Source organism: Tachyglossus aculeatus, chromosome 23 (genome assembly GCF_015852505.1).
Source record: "Tachyglossus aculeatus isolate mTacAcu1 chromosome 23, mTacAcu1.pri, whole genome shotgun sequence".
NCBI lineage: Eukaryota > Metazoa > Chordata > Mammalia > Monotremata > Tachyglossidae > Tachyglossus > Tachyglossus aculeatus.
The window spans coordinates 37,143,724-37,162,557 of record NC_052088.1 but is presented as its reverse complement, the minus strand read 5'-3'; the positions used below and the strand labels follow the sequence as shown (position 1 = coordinate 37,162,557).

The 18,834-nt window shown below is 49.1% G+C and overlaps 1 protein-coding gene across 2 annotated transcripts in view; it reads right to left on the bottom strand.

The window, feature by feature from the left end:
- Nucleotides 1-18,834, bottom strand: part of BRF1 (BRF1 RNA polymerase III transcription initiation factor subunit) — a 211,352-nt gene that overhangs the window by 40,334 nt on the left and 152,184 nt on the right. For both annotated transcript variants that reach the window (XR_005455932.1, XM_038765692.1), the window contains exon 15: nt 15,839-16,098. Coding sequence is in view for 1 of the 2 variants with exons in the window: in XM_038765692.1 (XP_038621620.1) it covers nt 15,839-16,098 (260 nt within the window). In the remaining variant the exon portion in view is untranslated. The remainder of the gene's footprint in view (nt 1-15,838; nt 16,099-18,834) is intronic.

Genomic DNA, 18,834 nt, shown 5'->3' with positions numbered 1-18,834 from the left:
AAAGGTTAGCACGAGGAGCAGCAGGGAATGGGTCTGTTTATTGTTGTATATTGTCCTCTGCCAAGCACTTAGTGCAGTATTCTGCACATAGTAAGTGCTCAATATTCATTCATTCATTCAATCGTATTCATTGAGCGCCTACTGTGTGCACAGCACTGTACTAAGCGCTTGGGAAGTACAGGTTGGCAACGTATAGAGACGGTTCCTACCCAACAGTGGGCTCACAGTCTAGAAATCAATCAATAAATCAGTCAATAAATATGACTGAATGAATGAATGATTGAACTACCGGCCCAGGGGAGGAAGGCCTGGTCCAGCGCTTGGGCCTGCGAGTCAGGAGGTCATGGGTTCTAATCCCAGCTCTGCCACTTGTCTACTGTGTGACTTTGGGCAAGCCACTTCACTTCTCTCTGCCTCAGTCACCTCATCTGTAAAATGGGAATAAAGACTGTGAGCCCCACGTGAGGCAGGGATTATGTCCAACCCGGTTAACTTGTATCTACTCCAGCGCTTAGTACAGTACCCGGAAAGCAGTAAGCGCTTTACAATTCCATCATTAGAGAAGCAGCGTGGCTCAGTGGAAAGAGCCCGGGCTTTGGAGTCAGAGGTCGTGGGTTCAAATAATAATAATAATAATGATGGCATTTATTAAGCGCTTACTATGTGCAAAGCACTGTTCTAAGCTCGCGACTCTGCCAACTGCCAGCTGTGTGACTTTGGGCAAGTCACTTAACTTCTCTGGGCCTCAGCTACCTCATCTGTAAAATGAAGATAAAAACTGTGAGCCCCCAGTGGGACAACCTGATCACTTTGTAACCTCCCCAGCGCTTAGAACAGTGCTTTGCACATTGTAAGCACTTAACAAATGCCATCAATAATAATAATCATAATAATAATCATTATTATCCCCACCGTGGTCACTCCTCTCCCTGGCCCGGAGACAGTTGGGGGGTCACTGGTTGTTCCGATCGAGAGTTTTGACAGTTGGGTTTCCCTGAGGGATGGTTACATCCCCAGGAGAGGCTGGAAATACCTTGAGGGTTGAGGGTCTGAGTGACTGCTGTTTTTACTGAATTCATTCCATGCCTAGGACAGAGTTGTCTGCGCAACGAAATCGCAATTGATAGGAGGAGGAGGAAAGAAGGAAGAAAGTGAGACGGTGACAGTGAGCCTCCCATTGATCAATGGTACTCACTGAGCACTTACTGTGTGCAGAGCACTGTACTGTTTACTTGTACTGATATCTGCCTCCCATCTCCTCTGGGCTGTGAGCCCGTTGTAGGGATTGTCTCTCTCTATTGCTGCATTGTACTTCCCAAGTGCTTAGTACAGTGCTCTGCACACAGGAAGCTCTCAATAAATAAATTGAATGAATGAATGAATGAAATACAACTGAATGAAGAAATGAATGAGTGAATACTAAATGCTTGAGGAATAATAATAATAATAATGATGGCATTTGTTAAGCACTTACTATGTGTGAAGCACTGTTCTAAGCCCTGGGGGAGATATGGACGGACTGACAACCTCCTCACCAGCCCCAAGAGGGGACCCGGGAACGGACCGGCACCTGGTCAGGGGCACCCGCGCCGCCCCTGCTCCCCCGCCCCACCCCTGCCTCAGTGGCTTCTATCCCCCCGCGTTCCTGCAGTTATTATTATTAACTATTACCGTTATTTGCCGATGGAAATTCCATTTGTTCCTGCCCATGCCTAGATAACGTGTCCCCAGGCGTCCGGCCACGGTTTCTCGAGAAGAAGCGTGGCTTAGTGGAAAGCGCACAGGCTTGGGAGTCAGAGGTTGTGGGTTCTAATTCCGGCTCCACAACTTGTCAGCTGTCACTTGTCCCCTCCTCCCCCTCTCCACCGCCCCGCCTTACCTCCTTCCCTTCCCCACAGCACCTGTATATATGTATATATGTTTGCACGCACTTATTACTCTATTTATTTATTTTACTTGTACATATCTATTCTATTTATTTTATTTTGTTAATATGTTTTGTTTTGTTCTCTGTCTCCCCCTTCTAGACTGTGAGCCCACTGTTGGGTAGTGACCGTCTCTATATGTTGCCAACTTGTACTTCCCGAGTGCTTAGTACAGTGCTCTGCACACAGTAAGCGCTCAATAAATATGATTGATTTATTGATTGATTGATTGTGACTCTGGGCAAGTCACTTCGCTTCTCTGTGTCTCAGTTACCTCATCTGGAAAATGGGGATTAAGACTGTGAGCCCCATGTGGGACAACCTGATTACCTTTTATCTACCCCAGTGCTTAGAACAGTGCTTGGCACACAGTAGTGCTTCACAAATACCGTCATCATCATTATTATTGCTATTAATATTATTGTATTGCAATTATATACTATATATTATAGTTGTATTATTGTACATATTATTAATATTATAATAATAAATGGCAGAGGGCCCTTAGGTCCTATCTGTGTCCGTTAAATGATCACTTTTCCACCAAACACACTGCAGGAAGCAGAAAAAAATGCTTCTTCCTCAGCATCTTCTAGGTGCTTGCCTCTTGAAATAATCATCATGGTATTTGTAAAGCACTTACTATGTACCCGGCACTGGAGAAGGGCAGGCTGCTCCTAAGCATTTTGTGATGATTTGGGGGCTGCAGGAGCCTCACCCCCAGGGCCCGAGGGTCTCAGCCCCCAATCTGGGGGCTGCTTGGAGGTGTCTTCGGATGAAACATTCAGGGACCTGTCAGATAAGGGCAGTGGGTTTCTGAACTAGCGATTTTCTGCTGGATTAGAAGCACATTTTGCGCCTTCCTGAGACGGAGGGGCCATCTTTGTGCTCGGCTTCAGTTCCCGAAATCGGTGTGTCGGCAGTGGGCGTTCCCCACCTGACCCCGGGTTGTGGCAGCTGCTGCTTTCCCCTCGCCGTTGTTTGGATTTTTCGGGCCGGGAGGGCTCAAGTCAATGTCCCGCTCCCTCCTCAGACAAGGCTGACACACTACAAAGGGGATGCAGGGGGACGCCAAATGCTGGGCTCAAGAAGGGCAGGGAAAAAAAAAATCCTCGAAAAGAGGGGGACCAGCTGGTGAGACAGCCAGCCCAAGAGGAGGGACTCCCACTTTGTCCCCCCGACTCGGGTGGACCAGATGATCCCAGGGTGCGGGCCTGAGGAAATGGAAGGCAAACAGTTGGGCATCCCGGTTCCATCCTGTCGGCCCGTGTGGTTCCCTGACATGTGGGCCATGGCCATTTTCCGAGCATCACAAAAGGGGGTCCCAAAGGAGAAAATCCCCCTGCCAGAATCTCATCCGGATCATGGTTCTGCCACCACACACCTATCTGGTGTGGGATGCCCCTCGGGGCTCATTTCACAAAAATGTGGCTTCCTGCTCCTTCTGAAGGAGAAAAGCCAGAGTCCTTGAGACCCTAACACCCTCTGCTCTCTTCCGCAGGTGCTTTAAAAGCCCGAAGGACGAGCCGAGGGATGGCCCCCTCCTCGCTGGGTCCTGGAAAAATCCTTGGAAACGGTGTTTGGAAATTCGGCACTCAGGTAACTCTCGGGCCAAAGCAGTGACACTCCGGCCTTTTCAGAAGCTAGGCTATAAGTTGCCGCTTGTCTCCCTGGGAGACTCCAGGCCGAACAGCGGGCCTACAGCAAGATGGAGACGATGAATTGTTAGTGTTTAACGAGAGGGGCTCCCGAGGGGGCAGGCTGACACGTCCTGATAAATCACTCCCGATACAACGCTATTCCGAGAAAGGAAAAACCGTCTACGGTGCTATTTGATGGGGGAGACTAATCTCCCAAATCAGACAGACAGAGGCAGGCAGGGTCACCAAAGATCGGTGGGGGTGTTTGTTTTTAAACAAATAGGGCCTTTCCAGGGGATCCCTAAAAGCCCAAGGTGCCATTTGATATTCACTTTTTCTCAGGATAACACTGCATCATGCAAACTGAGGAATGTATTACAGCCCCATCACCCCTCCAGCCTACTAATGGGATTATTTTTGAATCATTTGGGGAGGAAAAAACCAAAAATAGCCAAGCATCTTTCATGTGAACGAGATCAGAGAACCAACCATCTAGAGTCACAGGGGTCGCTTCTACAGAAAGGCAAGGGGCTTCTTTCCCAAACATACAGTTTGGTGCAATCACTGAAATCCCGCATGTACTGGAGAACAGAGGGGACACAGTTCCACAGGGTTCCTCTTCAAAGGAGAAATAAGATTACTCATTGCACCAAAAGGTTTCCTTCAGAATATGACAAGCAGCAGGAAGATTGAGTTTGGGGGTCCTAAGGAAACCCCCACTAAATTCCCATTGTTTTACAAGAGACTTAAAGTCCCATTGTTTAAAATTAAAAGGCCAAAGGAGTAAATGTCATGCGGGCCTTTGAGACCCACAGACACACAATGGATCTACAATCTCCCTGCCCCTCCACACACAAACACATACACACCCCCTCCCCCCATGCCTTGTGGCCCAGATGTCCCAGCAAAGTTAGAGTTAGGCTCTTTCTGGGTTGGAGTTTTTAAATCAGAGAAAATCTTCACTGGCTCCTTCATCTGGATTCCCTTTGATGCTGAATCTGCTGTCATTCCGATTCAAACCAATCGATCGCATTTATTGAGTGCTCGCTGTTCATTCATTCGTTCATTCGTATTTATCGAGCCCTTACTGTGTGCAGAGCACTGTACTGAGGGCGTGGGAGAGGACGAAATAACAGAACCGGTGGCCGTGTTCCCTGTCCACAACAAGCTGACAGTCTAGACGTGGTTGGGAAGACCTGGTGGGATTTAGCAGTTGACAATGTGAAAGCTGAAAGACGGGGTGGAGTTGAGGATGGCCCCAGCGCTGTGGGTGGCACAGGGCAGACGTCACCCTGGCATGTGTGAGAGAGAAAGAGGGGATCTGGGTTGGCTTTTTGGGGTGTCACTGTTTGTTGAGTCTGCTGTTCCCGAACCTTGGCTTCCTCCTGGATGAAAAATGAACCTTACTTGAGGCCTGTCTATGACGCTCCTGGGATAGAGAGTCAATATCAAATTACTGAGTTCCCCGCTCCAGGCTTCTGGGCCACCCCTCTCCCCCACTCCAGCTCTTGCTGAATTTGGGGGGGTGGCAGGGAGAGGGGGAAAGTCCCATCCTCCACGGAAGCCACTATCCAGGAAGACGGTCCCTCTAGATTGTAAGCTTGTTACGGGCAGGGAACGTGCCTACCAATTCTGTCTTACTGTACTCAGTAAGTACAGTAGAGAAGCAGCGTGGCTCAGTGGAAAGAGCCCGGGCTTTGGAGTCAGAGGTCGTGGGTTCGAATCCCGGCTCCACCACATGTCTGCTGTGTGATTTTGGGCAAATCACTTCACTTCTCTGGGCCTCAGTGACCTCATCTGTAAAATGGGGATGAAGGCTGGGAGCCCCACCTGGGACAACTTGATCACCTTGTATCCCCCCCAGCGCTTAGAACAGTGCTCTGCACATAGTACGCGCTTAACAAATGCCATCATTATTATTATTATTACTCTCCCAGGCGTTTAGTACAGTGTTCTGCACACATGAGTGCTCAACAAATACCATTGATTGATTTACTGATTCTTCTGCAGGTCTCTCAAATGTCCAGTTCAGTGCTCTGCTTCACAGTCACAGGCAGTATTCACTATTGCTACTGGCGCATGAATACCAAAACAACTTTCTTCGCAATAACTACCTTAGGGAGGGAACTTCCTTTTCTGCCACGTTTATGCCCTTGAGATTTCAACAAGCTAACAACCAGTAAGAACTAATTTGTTAGGATTTGACAGGTAGCTGGCCTTGAGCTCTAGAATATCATTTACTGATATAAGCAACAATCTAGCTCTACTCTGAGACTTACATCCAGATGTAAAGTAATAGAATACTTTTCTAGCATCTGACAGCCCCAATAATAAGAGTGCTTAGAAACAAAAAGAGATCTGGAAGAAGATCAACAATCCACAATTCTTGGGCCAAGCAATGTGCAACTTTCGGGTTTTGGCCAATTTTTCGTCCGTGGCCTGGAGACTGAGATCTGAACACACTGTAGCCATAACTGCTGCAAGCACGAAATGCTGAGTGCAACATGCCTAAACAACAATAATGATAAACGATGATAATTACGGGATGTGACAAGCATTTTCTGTATGCCAAGCACCGTACTAAGTGCTGGAGCAGATACAAGATAATCAGGTCCCACATGGGCCTCACAGAGTAAGTACGAGGGAGAACGAGATTGTCTCTCTACTGCTGTATTGTACTTTCCAAGCCTTAGTACAGTGCTCTGCACACATTAAGCATTCAAAAAATATTCATTCACTCATTCAATCGTATTTATTGAGCGCTTACTGTGTGCAGAGCACTGTACTAAGCGCTTGGGAAGTACAAGTTGGCAACACATAGAGACAGTCCCTACTCTATAGTGGGCTCACAGTCTAGAAGGGGGAGACAGAGAACAAAACAAAACATATTAACAAAATAAAATGAACACAATAAATATGTACAAATAAAATAGAGTAATCAATATGTACAAACATATATACATATATACAGGTGCTGTGGGGAGGGGAAGGAGGTAAGGCGGGGGGGATAGAGAGGGGGAGGAGGAGGAGAGGAAGGAGGGGGCTCAGTCTGGGAAGGCCTCCTGGAGGAGGTGAGCTCTCAGTAGGGTCTTGAAGGGAGGAAGAGAGCGAGCTTGGCGGATGGGCAGAGGGAGGGCATTCCGGGCCTGGGGGATGACGTGGGCCGGGGGTAGATGGCGGGACAGGCGAGAACGAGGTACGGTGAGGAGAATAGCGGCGGAGGAGCGGAGGGTGCGGGCTGGGCTGGAGAAGGAGAGAAGGGAGGTGAGGTAGGAGGGGGCGAGGGGATGGACAGCCTTGAAGCCCAGGGTGAGGAGTTTCTGCCTGATGCGCAGATTGATCGGTAGCCACTGGAGAATTTTGAGGAGCGGAGTAACATGCCCAGAGCATTTCTGGACAAAGACAATCCGGGCAGCAGCATGAAGTATGGACTGAAGTGGGGAAAGACAGGAAGATGGGAGATCAGAGAGGAGGCTGATACAGTAGTCCAGACGGGACAGGATGAGAGCTTGAACGAGCAGGGTAGCGATCTGGATGGAGAGGAAAGGGCAGATCGTGGCAATGTTGCGGAGCTGAGACCGGCAGGTTTTGGTGACGGCTTGGATGTGAGGGGTGAATGAGAGAGCGGAGTCGAAGATGACACCAAGGTTGCGGGCTTGTGAGACGGGAAGGATGGTAGTGCCGTCAACAGAGATGGGAAAGTCAGGGAAAGGGCAGGGTTTGGGAGGGAAGACAAGGAGTTCAGCCTTGGACATGTTGAGTTTTAGGTGGCGGGCAGACATCCAGATGGAGATATCCTGAAGGCAGGAGGAGATGCGAGCCTGGAGGGAGGGAGAGAGAGCAGGGACTGACTGACTGACTGAATGAATGCCCATTTTGCAGATGAGGGAACTGAGGCCCAGAGAAGTTAAGTGACTTGCTCAGTATCACGCAGCAAGTGAGTAGAAGAGTTGGGTTTAGAATCCAGGGCCTCTGACTCCCAAGCCCGGGCTCTATCCCCTAGGCCACTCTGTTTCCCATTAAAACAGCACAACTTTTCTTCAGAAACGAAATAACCCTGCTGTTGGTTCAGTGGAATCAGGAAGCCCCAGTCAATCAGTCAATCGTATTTATTGAGTGCTTACTGTGTGCAGAGCACTGTGCTAAGCCCTTAGAAAGTATAATTCAGCAATAAAAATTATTGTGTGTAATTACTGTGTGCTTCTGTGTGCAGAGCACTTTACTAAGCCCATGGGAGATTACGATATAATAATAAACAGACACATTCCCTGCCCACAATGAGCTCACAGACTGGACGGGGAGACAGACATTAATATAAGGCTCAGGGGCTTGCTGCTCCTGATGAGAGACTTCATCGATTGTAATAATAATAATGGTATTTATTAAGCACTATGTGCCAAGCACTGTTATAGCCACTCCAGCACTTAGTATAGTTAACAAATACCACAATAATGATTATTATTAATATATGTAATTATTCAGATTTCCTACAAGACCCCCTGAGCCCGTGGCGGGAGGGAGGAGAATTTCCCAGAGCACACAAATTATGTGCCTCTGCACTGGGCGGTGAATTTTGGACATTTCTGGGTTTAAATCCTTCTACTTTTTTTCTTTACAAAGGAGATAGTAACTGTGTGGATTTTGTTATCCCCAGGGAGGTGGAAGACTTATGGGGGTTCAATAAAGAGTTAGAAGACAGGTCCAGAATCCGCTATTAGAGGGAAAATCTTGGGAGTCGGAAGGCTCAAGAGAGGTTTCAGGACATTCCCGGATGAAAGGCTGATGAAGGCTTATGAGAAAGGAAAATCGGGGAATGCTAGACGGTTCCGGAAAGGTTCAGCTACATTCACAGGGCTGGGGAAGGTTGGGAAAGGTAAAGTGAAGGCTGTTGGAAGAAGCATCACTGCCCAAGGGGATGGTTGGATGGACAGATGGACTATATCCAAGAGGGCATTCAGTCATCAACCATCACTCAGTGTTCCTCTAAACGTACTGCGGTCACTGCTGGAGACAGAGGCTTGGGCTAGGCCAACGAGCCCACCCAAAATAGGCCTTCAGGATTTTTCTGAGGAGAAAAGCCATTTTCCGAAACAAAATAACCCTGCTGCTATCAATATCGATACTGGTAACCTTGATAATATCGGAATATCAAGGAGACTTTAAATGCTCTTATAAAATATGGCAATTTTTGCAGAAACAAAATCAACAAGTCATCTTTGGACCATTTTCACCTTCTAACGTAGGGACAGTGTTCTACGGTAGGCCTGTGATGAATACCACTGACGAGGATGAAAAAATGGAACCAGAGTAGATCCATTCATTCGACTGTATTTATTAAGCGCTTACTGTGCATGCAGCACTGTACTAAGCGGTTGGCACTGTATTATAACTGCCTGATGACTCCTCTCAGAGAGTCTTCCATGGGGTCATTCTAACCCAAGTCTTTAGTACAAAGAGAAGCAGCGTGGTTCAGTGGAAAGAGCACGGGCTTTGGAGTCAGAGGTCATGGGTTCAAGTCCCAGCTCCGCCAATTGTCAGCTGTGTGACTTTGGGCTAGTCACTTCACTTCTCTGTGCCTCAGTTACCTCATCTGTAAAATGGGGATTAAGACTGTGAGCCCCCCGTGGGACAATCTGATCACCTTGTAACCTCCCCAGCGCTCAGAACAGTGCTTTGCACAGAGTAAGCGCTTAATAAATGCTATCATTATTATTGCAATGCTTTGCACACAGTAAGTGCTCAATAAATATAACTGAATGAATGATTTCAACAACAACAACAATAATAATAATAATTAGTATTTGGTAACCTCTAAGTGCCAAACACTGTATTAAGAGGTGGGATAGATCAAACATCATTAGGTCCCACATGGGGCTCACAGTCTAAGAAGGAGGGAGAACGGGTATATTCCATTTTTCAGATGAGGGAACTGAGACCCAGGGAATTGATGTGACTTGCCAAGGTCGCTCAGCAGGTAAGTGGCGGAGTTAGGATTAGAACCCAGGTCTTCTCACTCCCAGTCCCATGTTCTTTCCACTAGGCCACAATGCTTTCTGATCCTGGAATCAACCTGCCTTATTTAGTGCTCTTAGAGGAGATAAACAGCAATAGGCTGATACAATGCCTACGTTCAGTCGCCTCCGTAGTGTCAAGGGTAGAGTGCAGTGTGGTGTCCCCCTAAATTCACTTTTATGCTTGCGAGGAAGAAGGAAAATTTCCCAGGGTAGCTACACAGAGAAGCAGCGTGGCTCAGTGGAAAGAGCCCGGGCTTTGGAGTCAGAGGTCATGGGTTCCAATCCCGGCTCTGCCAACTGTCAGCTGGGTGACTTTGGGCACATCATTTAACTTCTCTGGGCCTCAGTTACCTCATCTGTAAAATATGGATTAAGACTGTGAGCCCCCCGTGGGACAACCTGATTACCTTGTAACCTCCCCAGCGCTTAGAACAGTGCTTTGCACGTAGTAAGCGCTTAATAAATGCCATTATTATTATTATTATTACACAGGCTGCAGGACAATTACACAGCCACTGCCCTGGGAACAAGCCTTCCTTCTAGCTGAGGGTGAGGCTGGAACAGAGAGCCTGTTCTAAGCACTGGGGTCGGTACAAATTAATTAGGTCGGACACGGTCCCTGTTCCACATAGGGCTCCCAGCCTAAACAGGAGGGAGGACACATATCCTCATTTTACAGTTGAAACTGAGGCACAGAAGAGTTAAGTGACTTGCTCAAAGTCACAGGGACAGCAGAGCCGGGATTAGAACCCAGGTCCTTCTAATTCCCAGGCCCGGGCTCTCTCGGCTAGGCCCGCTGCTTCTCAGTTCATTTCTGGTCTGGATTATCTATAGATCCGATGGGAAATTTTCCACCTTTTTGGGAGCAGATGAGCATCTGTGAGTTGCACCAAAAAGCAATTCACTAATCAGGATTAGGGGCAGCGCGGGGCAGGACAGGGAGAGAATTGAGAAGATTTGGCCCTATAACAGCCTGGATTGGGAGGAGAGCAGGGTGGGGATCTGGCTCTGATCCATCCGGGCCTGGGAGGAGATGGGGGTGTGGATTTGCTCATCATCAATCGTATTTATTGAGCGCTTACTATGCTCCAAACCCAATCTGGATTGGGAAGGGATAGGATTAGGATCAAGTCTTACCCCCACCACCACCCGCCCCTGTCTGGATTGAGAGGAGACTGGGGTGTGTAGATTTCATCTTAATCCAATCTGGATTGGAAAGTGATGGGGGGTGGAGACCTGGTATTAAACCAGTCTGGGCTGAGAGGGAGAAAGGGGCATAGATTTGCCATTAAAGGAATGCCAAAATTTCAGTGACATAGCTCAGCGGTAGAGCGTACGCTTTGTATCTGTGAAGCCCCAGGTTCAATCCCTGGCATCTCCACTTTTGAGAAGCAGCACAGTGGATAGAGCAGAGGGCTGGGAGTCAAAAGGGCATGGTTCTAATCCCACCTCTGCCACATAATAATAATAATAATAATCACAATCATAATCATCATAATAATAGCATTTATTAAGTGTTTACTATGTGCAAAACACTGTTCCAAGACTGGCTCCTAGCTAATAGTGTGGCTCAGTGGAAAGAGCAGGGGCTTTGGAGTTGGAGGTCATGGGTTCAAACCCCGGCTCCGCCAACTGTCAGCTGTGTGACTTTGGGCAAGTCACTTCACTTCTCTGGGCCTCAGTTACCTCATCTGTAAAATGGGGATGAAGACTTTGAGCCCCCCGTGGGACAACCTGATCACCTTGTAACCTCCCCGGCGCTTAGAACAGTGCTTTGCACATAGTAAGCGCTTAATAAATGCCATTATTATTATTATTATTATTATTACTGGGGTGGTTATAAGGTGATCAGGTTGTCCCACAGGTTGCCACATGATTGCTGTGTGACCTTGGCAAGTAATAATAATAATGGCATTTATAAAGCGCTTACTATATGCAAAGCACTGTTCTAACCCCTGAGGAGGTTACAAGGTGATCAGGTTGTCCCACGGGGGGCTCACAGTCTTAATCCCCATTTGGCAGATGAGGTAACTGAGGCCCAGAGAAGTGAAGTGACTTGCCCAAAGTCACCCAGCTGACAGTTGGCGGAGCCGGGGTTTGAACCCATGACCTCCAACTCCAAAGCCCCTGCTCTTTCCACTGAGCCACGCTGTTTCACTTCTCTGTGTCTCAGTTACCTCATCTGTAAAATGGGGATGGAGCCACCCAATTTGCTTGTATCCACCCAAGTGCTTAATATAGTGCCTGGCACATAGTAAGTACTTAAATACCGCAATCATTATCACTTCTACTCCAGTGCTTAGTGCAATCCTTGGCACGTAGCAAGCACTTAAATAGTTCCATTAATATTATTATTAGTGTCCTGAGAGGAGAGTCTGCTAATAATAATAATAATGATAGCATTTATTAAGCGCTTACCATGTGCAAAGCACTGTTCTAAGCGCTCGGGAGGTTACAAGGTGATCAGGTTGTCCCACAGGGGGCTCACAGTCTTAATCCCCATTTTACAGATGAGGGAGCTGAGGCCCAGAGAAGTGAAGTGACTTGCCCAAAGTCACACAGCTGACAGTTGGCGGAACCGGGATTTGAACCCATGACCTCTGACTCCAAAGCCCAGGCTCTTTCCACTGAGCCATGCTGCTTCTCTGGGTCCGTCCCAGGCCCCAGTTTCTATCTGCCCTCTCCAACCCCCACAGCTGCCCAATCAATGTTATTTATCAAGTGCTTAATTAACCAATCAATCCATGGTATTTGAGCACTTTACTGTGTGCGGAGCACAGTATTAGGAGCTTGGGGGAGTGCAATTCAACAGTCGGCAGACGTGCTCCCTGCCCGCAACGAGTTTTCATTCTAGATGGGGACTATAATAAGAATAATTGTGACCCTGCCCCACAGGGCGCTTACAGTCTATGTAGGAGGGAGAACCGGTATTCAGCCCCCATTTTACAGATGACGAAACTGAGACGGAGAGACTCAGAGAAGTAACTCATCCAGCAGCACCGGCCCGACCAAGGGCGGAGCCGGGATTAGAACCCAGGTCCTCTGGCTCCCAGGCCCGAGATCTCTCCACTAGGCCTTGCTGCTGCTCATTAAACTTCCCCACAGATGTCGGAAAGAGTATATTACGTCAAGTTGAACAAAATGAGAAGTTGCTGTCCCTAAAAAATTACATGGGTTTCTCTTTAGTCTTCACCTTACACATAAAAATCTCCTTTGCTATCTAAGTACTAAAGATAAGACCGAAAAACTTTCTTTTTAAGGAGGCACTGGGTCGATGGGGATGGGGTGCGGAGAATCAGGAAAGCCTTCCTGGAGGAGGTGGGATTGAATGGAGCTGGGCTACTTGATGGGCGCTTAATCAATCAATCAATCGTATTTATTGAGCGCTTACTGTGTGCAGAGCACTGTACTAAGCACTTGGGAAGTCCAAGTTGGCAACATATAGAGACAGTCCCTACCCAACAGTGGGCTCACAGTCTCCCCACTGCCGGAAACACCCCAACATGGTGATTTCGCTGAAAGCCTGTGATCTTCTCATTGAATCTGTGTTGCCTGGAGTATCTTGAAGTACAAGTTGCCTAGGTTGCCAACTTGTCCTTCCCAAGCGCTTAGTACAGTGCTCTGCACACAGTAAAGGTCATGGGCTCGAATTCCGCTCCGCTACTAGTCAGCTGTGTGAACATGGGCAAGCCACTTAACCTCTCTGTGTCTCAGTTCCCTCATCTGTAAAATGGGGATTAAGACTGTGAGCCCCAAGTGGGACAACCTGATCACCTTGTATCCCCCCCAGCACTTAGAACAGTGCTTTGCACATAGTAAGCGCTTAACAAATACCACCATACACTAAGTGCTCAATAAATATGATTGAAGGAATGAATGGAGGGTCTCCCCGGGGTGAGGTCAGTGGAGAAGGGTCTACGTTCTCTGAATAGGCCAAGAAATCTTCCTAGCCTACAGTGAGCCGTCCAGATCGCACAGGACCCAACATGGCCTTCAGGCCCTAAATGATCGACGGCCGTCCTCTGGAGTAACTTCACTTTGGACGTGCTGCAATGTCGTCCCCCACTCGACCCCACTGGCTTCAGTGAGCCGTGCTCAGGCCCAAACGCAACCCCTCCACTCTTTCCTTTGAATACCTGACTTCAGGTTCGGGCCTCACTAAAGACTTGTTCCACCTAATTCCCCAGGGCAGGGGGAATACGTGTGAAATACCCTAAATTAATCCCCGATACTTCTTAACACTTCAGCTTATGTCAAAACCATTTCATCTAGGTTATTAAGACTTCTCCCTTACCAACGGCTAAAGCGACAGATCAAAAGTATTCCGGCCAGAGGAGAAAATGAATAGGAAGACTGTATTTCAGAATAACTTTGGGAAACAAGGCCAAGGCAGGGGGTTTTTCAAGAAGAAGCTCCTAGATCGGCTAAGACTCTGGAGGGGCAGACATGTTTCTCTATCAGAGCTGGTCTGAAATTCAGGATCAAGGAAAAAGCACTGCAATATGCTAAGCTACCCGTACAGAAATAATTACGTGCAACTGTAATTCATCTTCTCACCAAACCTTTTCATTAACTACAATTCCAGGGCTCTACCTGGAGAGGCCAGGTCCCCATTTCCCCCAGGAGTTTCGATGTTCACCTTCTCACCAAGCCCACATCTTCCTGAAGGCAACAATCATTTGTTACAGTCACGGATAGCAGTTCACAGTGGATTCTCTACTTTCCCTACAAGCAGCAGCGAGAAGCAGCATGGCCTAGCAAAAACAGGACAGACCTGGGAATTAGAGGATCTCTGGGTCCACCACTTGTCTGCTTTGTACTTCCCAAGCGCTTAGTACAGTGCTCTGCACACAGTAAGCGCTCAATAAATACGATTTATCATGATGGGTAACCTTGAGCGAGTCACTTCTCTGTGCCCCAGTTCCCTCAAACGTAAAGTGGGGATTAAATCCTACTCCCTCCCACTTAGACCGTGAGCCCCACGTGGGACAGGGATTGTGTCCGATCTTATTATTTTGCATCTCTGCCAGTGCAGGAACAGTACCTGGCACACAGTAAGCGCTCAACAAGTACCACAGTCCAGAAGTACAAAAACTCTCAGCCTCCTGGAAAATGCCACAAGACATGCTTCCAACCAGGCACAAACATTATGAAGCAAGAGATGGGTTTTTCCATCCCGTTTCATTGCTTCAACACCACAGGCTGGTGGCCTTCCCCACGCGTGAACTCTTCCAGAGAAAAAGCCGCCCGCACTCGACGGGCTTTGTTGCATCTGCTCCCTCGCAATGGGAGAATCTGTGCCGGGTCCGGGGACACCAAGTCCCGGGCGGAGTCGGCCTGGGCCGCTGGGGCAGGACATCTTTCGGTCGAAGGAGGCTCCTCTTTCGCAGAAGGTCTGGCACTCTCAGGAGAGGTGCTCCAAAGCCCAACAACCGTGAAGAGCACACAACACCCGTCGGGACCCTCCTGACCGAAGCCCCCGCCCCGGGGGATCGGTTCCGACCCAGCTAGATCACCGGGTTTCCACACCCATGTCTGGAAGGTCCCTTTGGCAAGCCCCGGGTAGAGGGGACTCTAGGAAATCCCGCTGGGAACGACTTCTCCTCCCCGAAACGGGATCGTTCAGCTCAAGCCGGGCTGATCGTTTTCCGCTCGGTGGTGCAATTTGATTTCGCGTCCTCTAACGGGGTTCTCGAGACCGACCCGGCTCATTTCACCATGTCTCCTCTCTGTCATTTCAGGCAGTCAGTCCCCTCAGGTGTCCCTCCCACCGCCTGACCCTGGTCAGAAAAGCCTCAATTGCCCTAAGGACAGGGCAGGCCCTCCTGATCCTGGGCGCACAGCGAAGGAGAATTACTAATAACAAACCACATGTTATCAATCAAGACCGGCGGCACCCCGGCCGGGCCGCCAGGCCCAAGAGCTGCCGTTGGGACAGATTCGGTGACTTTGGCCGGGAGCGGAGAATGACGGCACAGGCCCTCGAGGGTCGGAAACCACCAGAGGCATCCGGGGAGAAGGTGCTTCCCGGGCCTCGCCCCGATATTACTTGGCACCCGGGAACGCGGTCCTACGACGTCCGGTGAGAAGCCCGTTCCGTGGCGGGAAGGGCGGCGCACGCCAAACGGAAAACGTCACCTCCGATGGGGCGTGGTCCAGACTCTCAAATTCCCCGACCGTAGCCAGCTTCCCACCAGAGAGACGGGGTCCGCCCAACCCTAACGCCACCCCCAGACAGAAGCCGGAGGAAGTCGGGTACCTTTTTCCCAGGCTGCTCAGAGGCTCGGCCGCTGTCCTGCTGGGGATGGCTTTTCTCCTCGCCAACCTCTTGGTGCTGCCGCTGTCCTCTTCGGGGCCCTCGACCTCTCGCTTGGGCGTGCTGCTCCCTTTGCTGTTCAGGTCCTTGAGCACGTTGTAATTAATCTTACTCGAGATCTTCTTCTGTTCCAGCATCTTTTCGATCGCCTCTCCGGCCGTGCTGGCCTGAATCGGCTCCCGTTTTTTGGAAGACTTCTTGGGCTTAATTAAAACACAGAATTACTGACTAAGACCGAATAGAGAGGAACGCGGGCGGTCGAGTTGATTGTTTTCCCCGGGCCCATCTGGGGGGTGGCTGGACCCTAAAGGGAATATCCCATTGCTGAGCGGATAGACTGGGTTCGGAGTTAGTTGGCTGGGATCGGTGATAAATAATAACAACAACAACAGTACTTGCTAAGGGCTTACTAAGTGCCAAGTACTGTACTAAGCAGCGTGGCTTAGTGGAAGGAACACGGGCTTGGGAGTCTGAGGTCAGGGGTTCGAATCCCGGCTCCACATCTTGTCAGCGGTGTGACCTTGGGCAAGTCACTTAACTTCTCTGTGCCTCAGTTACCTCATCTGACAAATGGGGATGAAGACTGTGAGCCCCACGTGGGACAACCTGATTACCTTGTATCTACCCCAGCGCTTAGAACAGTGCTTGGCACGTAGTAAGCACTTAACAAATACAACATTGTTATTATTATTATTATTATTATTATTATTATTATTATTATTCACTGGGGTAGTTACAGGACAATAAGGTTGGAAACAGTCCCTGTCCCACATGAGACTCCCAGTCTAAGCAGGATGGAATAGGATGAAACTAGGACAGGAGAACGTTGATAGTCAGTGCAGCTAGTTGACTCTAGAATGACTCCACGTGGGAAGCAGTGTGGCCTAATGGAAGGCCCTGGGCTTGGGAGTCAGAGGTCATGGGTTCTAATCCTGGCTCCACCACTTTTCTGCTGTGTGACCATGGGCAAGGCACTTCGCTTCTCTGGCCTCAGTTACCTCGTCTTTAAAATGGGGGTTAAGACTGCGAGCCTCATGTGGGACAGGGACTGTGTCCAACCTGATTACCTTGTATCTACCCCCGCACTTAGAACAGTGCTTGGCCCATAGTAAGCGCTTAACAAATGCCCTTATTATTAATTATTATTGTTATAGGATTTAATCAGCATTTTACAGAACGTGAGGCAGAGAAGTGAAGTGACTTGCTCAAAGTCACACAGCGAAAAAGTGGTAGAGCCAGGATTAGAACCCAGGCCCTGTGACTCCCAAGCCCGGGGCCTTCCATTAGGCCACACTGCTTCCCATGTGGAGTTATTCAAGAGTCAACCAGCTGCACTGACTATCAGCATTCTCTTGTCCTAGTTGTCTTCCCATCGGGCACTGGAGTTCTAAGCCATCTCCTCCTTTCATCTCTAATACGGCTGTCTTCTAGAAAAGCAGCATGGCTCCATGGAAAGAGCATGGGTTTGGGAGTCCGAGGTCATGGGTTCTAATCCCAGCTCTGCCACTTGTCCGCTGTGTGACTTTGGGCAAGTCACTTCACTTCCCTGAGCCTCAGTTACCTCATCTGTAAAATGGGGATTAAGACTGTGAGCCCCACGTGGGACAACCTGATCACCTTGTATTCTCCTCCAGCGCTTAGAATAGTGCTTTGCACATAGCAAGCGCCTAACAAATGCCATTATTATTATTATTATTATTACAGATGAGGTAACTGAGGCACAGAGAAGTTAAACGACTTGCCCCAAATCACCCAGCTGACAGTTGGCGGAGCTGGGGTTTGAACCCATGACCTCTGATTCCAAAGCCCGGGCTCTTTCCACTGAACCATGCTGCTCAGAATCAATCAATCAATCAATCAATCGTATTTATTGAGCGCTTACTATGTGCAGAGCACTGTACTAAGTGCTTGGGAAGTACAAATTGGCAACACATAGAGACAGTCCCTACCCAACAGTGGGCTCACAGTCTAAAAGGGGGAGACAGAGAACAGAACCAAACATACCAACAAAATAAAATAAATAGGATAGAAATGTACAAGTAAAATAAATAAATAAATAAATAAATAAATAAATAAATAAATAAATAAATAAATAGAGTAATGAGTATGTAATAAATAAATAAATATGTCAGAAGACACGGCACCGGCCCGACCCGGCTCCTCCTCCTGAGATAGGCCTGCCCGTCCCCAGTCAAGAGACGGGCGGGTCCGGCGTACCCATTTGGGGGCAGGTGGTGCTGCCCACGTTCACCCGGGGAGACCCCCGCCTCTTGAATCATTAGGCTGAGCATCTACCCCCAGTCTGGAGCAGCCAGGGACTTTGTCCCAGAGGCAGCTCACTCCGGTGACAGTGGTTGCAGAGCCCGGAGCGCCCAGAAAAGCAGCTCCACCTGAACTGATCCAGGGCACTCCCTTAGTGCTCCCAAAGGTTACCAGTGGCCCCAGAGGAACGACCAAGATGCCCCCAACCAGTGCAGAGAGGGCAGGAGGAGCCAGGACGGAGTGGAGAGTGGAAAGGTGCCATCGGGAAGCCCACGGAGGGCTAGCAGCTAGGTCTGGTCCTGAGGGAGACCACGGGCCTCCTCTCCTCATTCATTCATTCGTATTAATTGAGCGCTTACTGTGTGCAGAGCACTGTACTAAGCACTTGGGAAGTACAAGCTGGCAACATATAGAGACGGTCCCTACCCAACAGCGGGCTCACAGTCTAGAAGACTCGTCTCCCCAGGGTCATTAAAGCCGGAACCAAGACCCCTAAGCACGCCACCTGACTGGGCTAGTGAAAGTTGGGCCTGGATGAGGCCCACCACGAGTGGGCACTTAACTGGGCCCGGGCAGGCTCATCTCCAGCCTACTGTGACCATGAATCCTAGCAGTGTACAGAAACGCCCACCATCCCTCAACACTAAGGTTGGGAACACTGGGGCCAACATTTATGG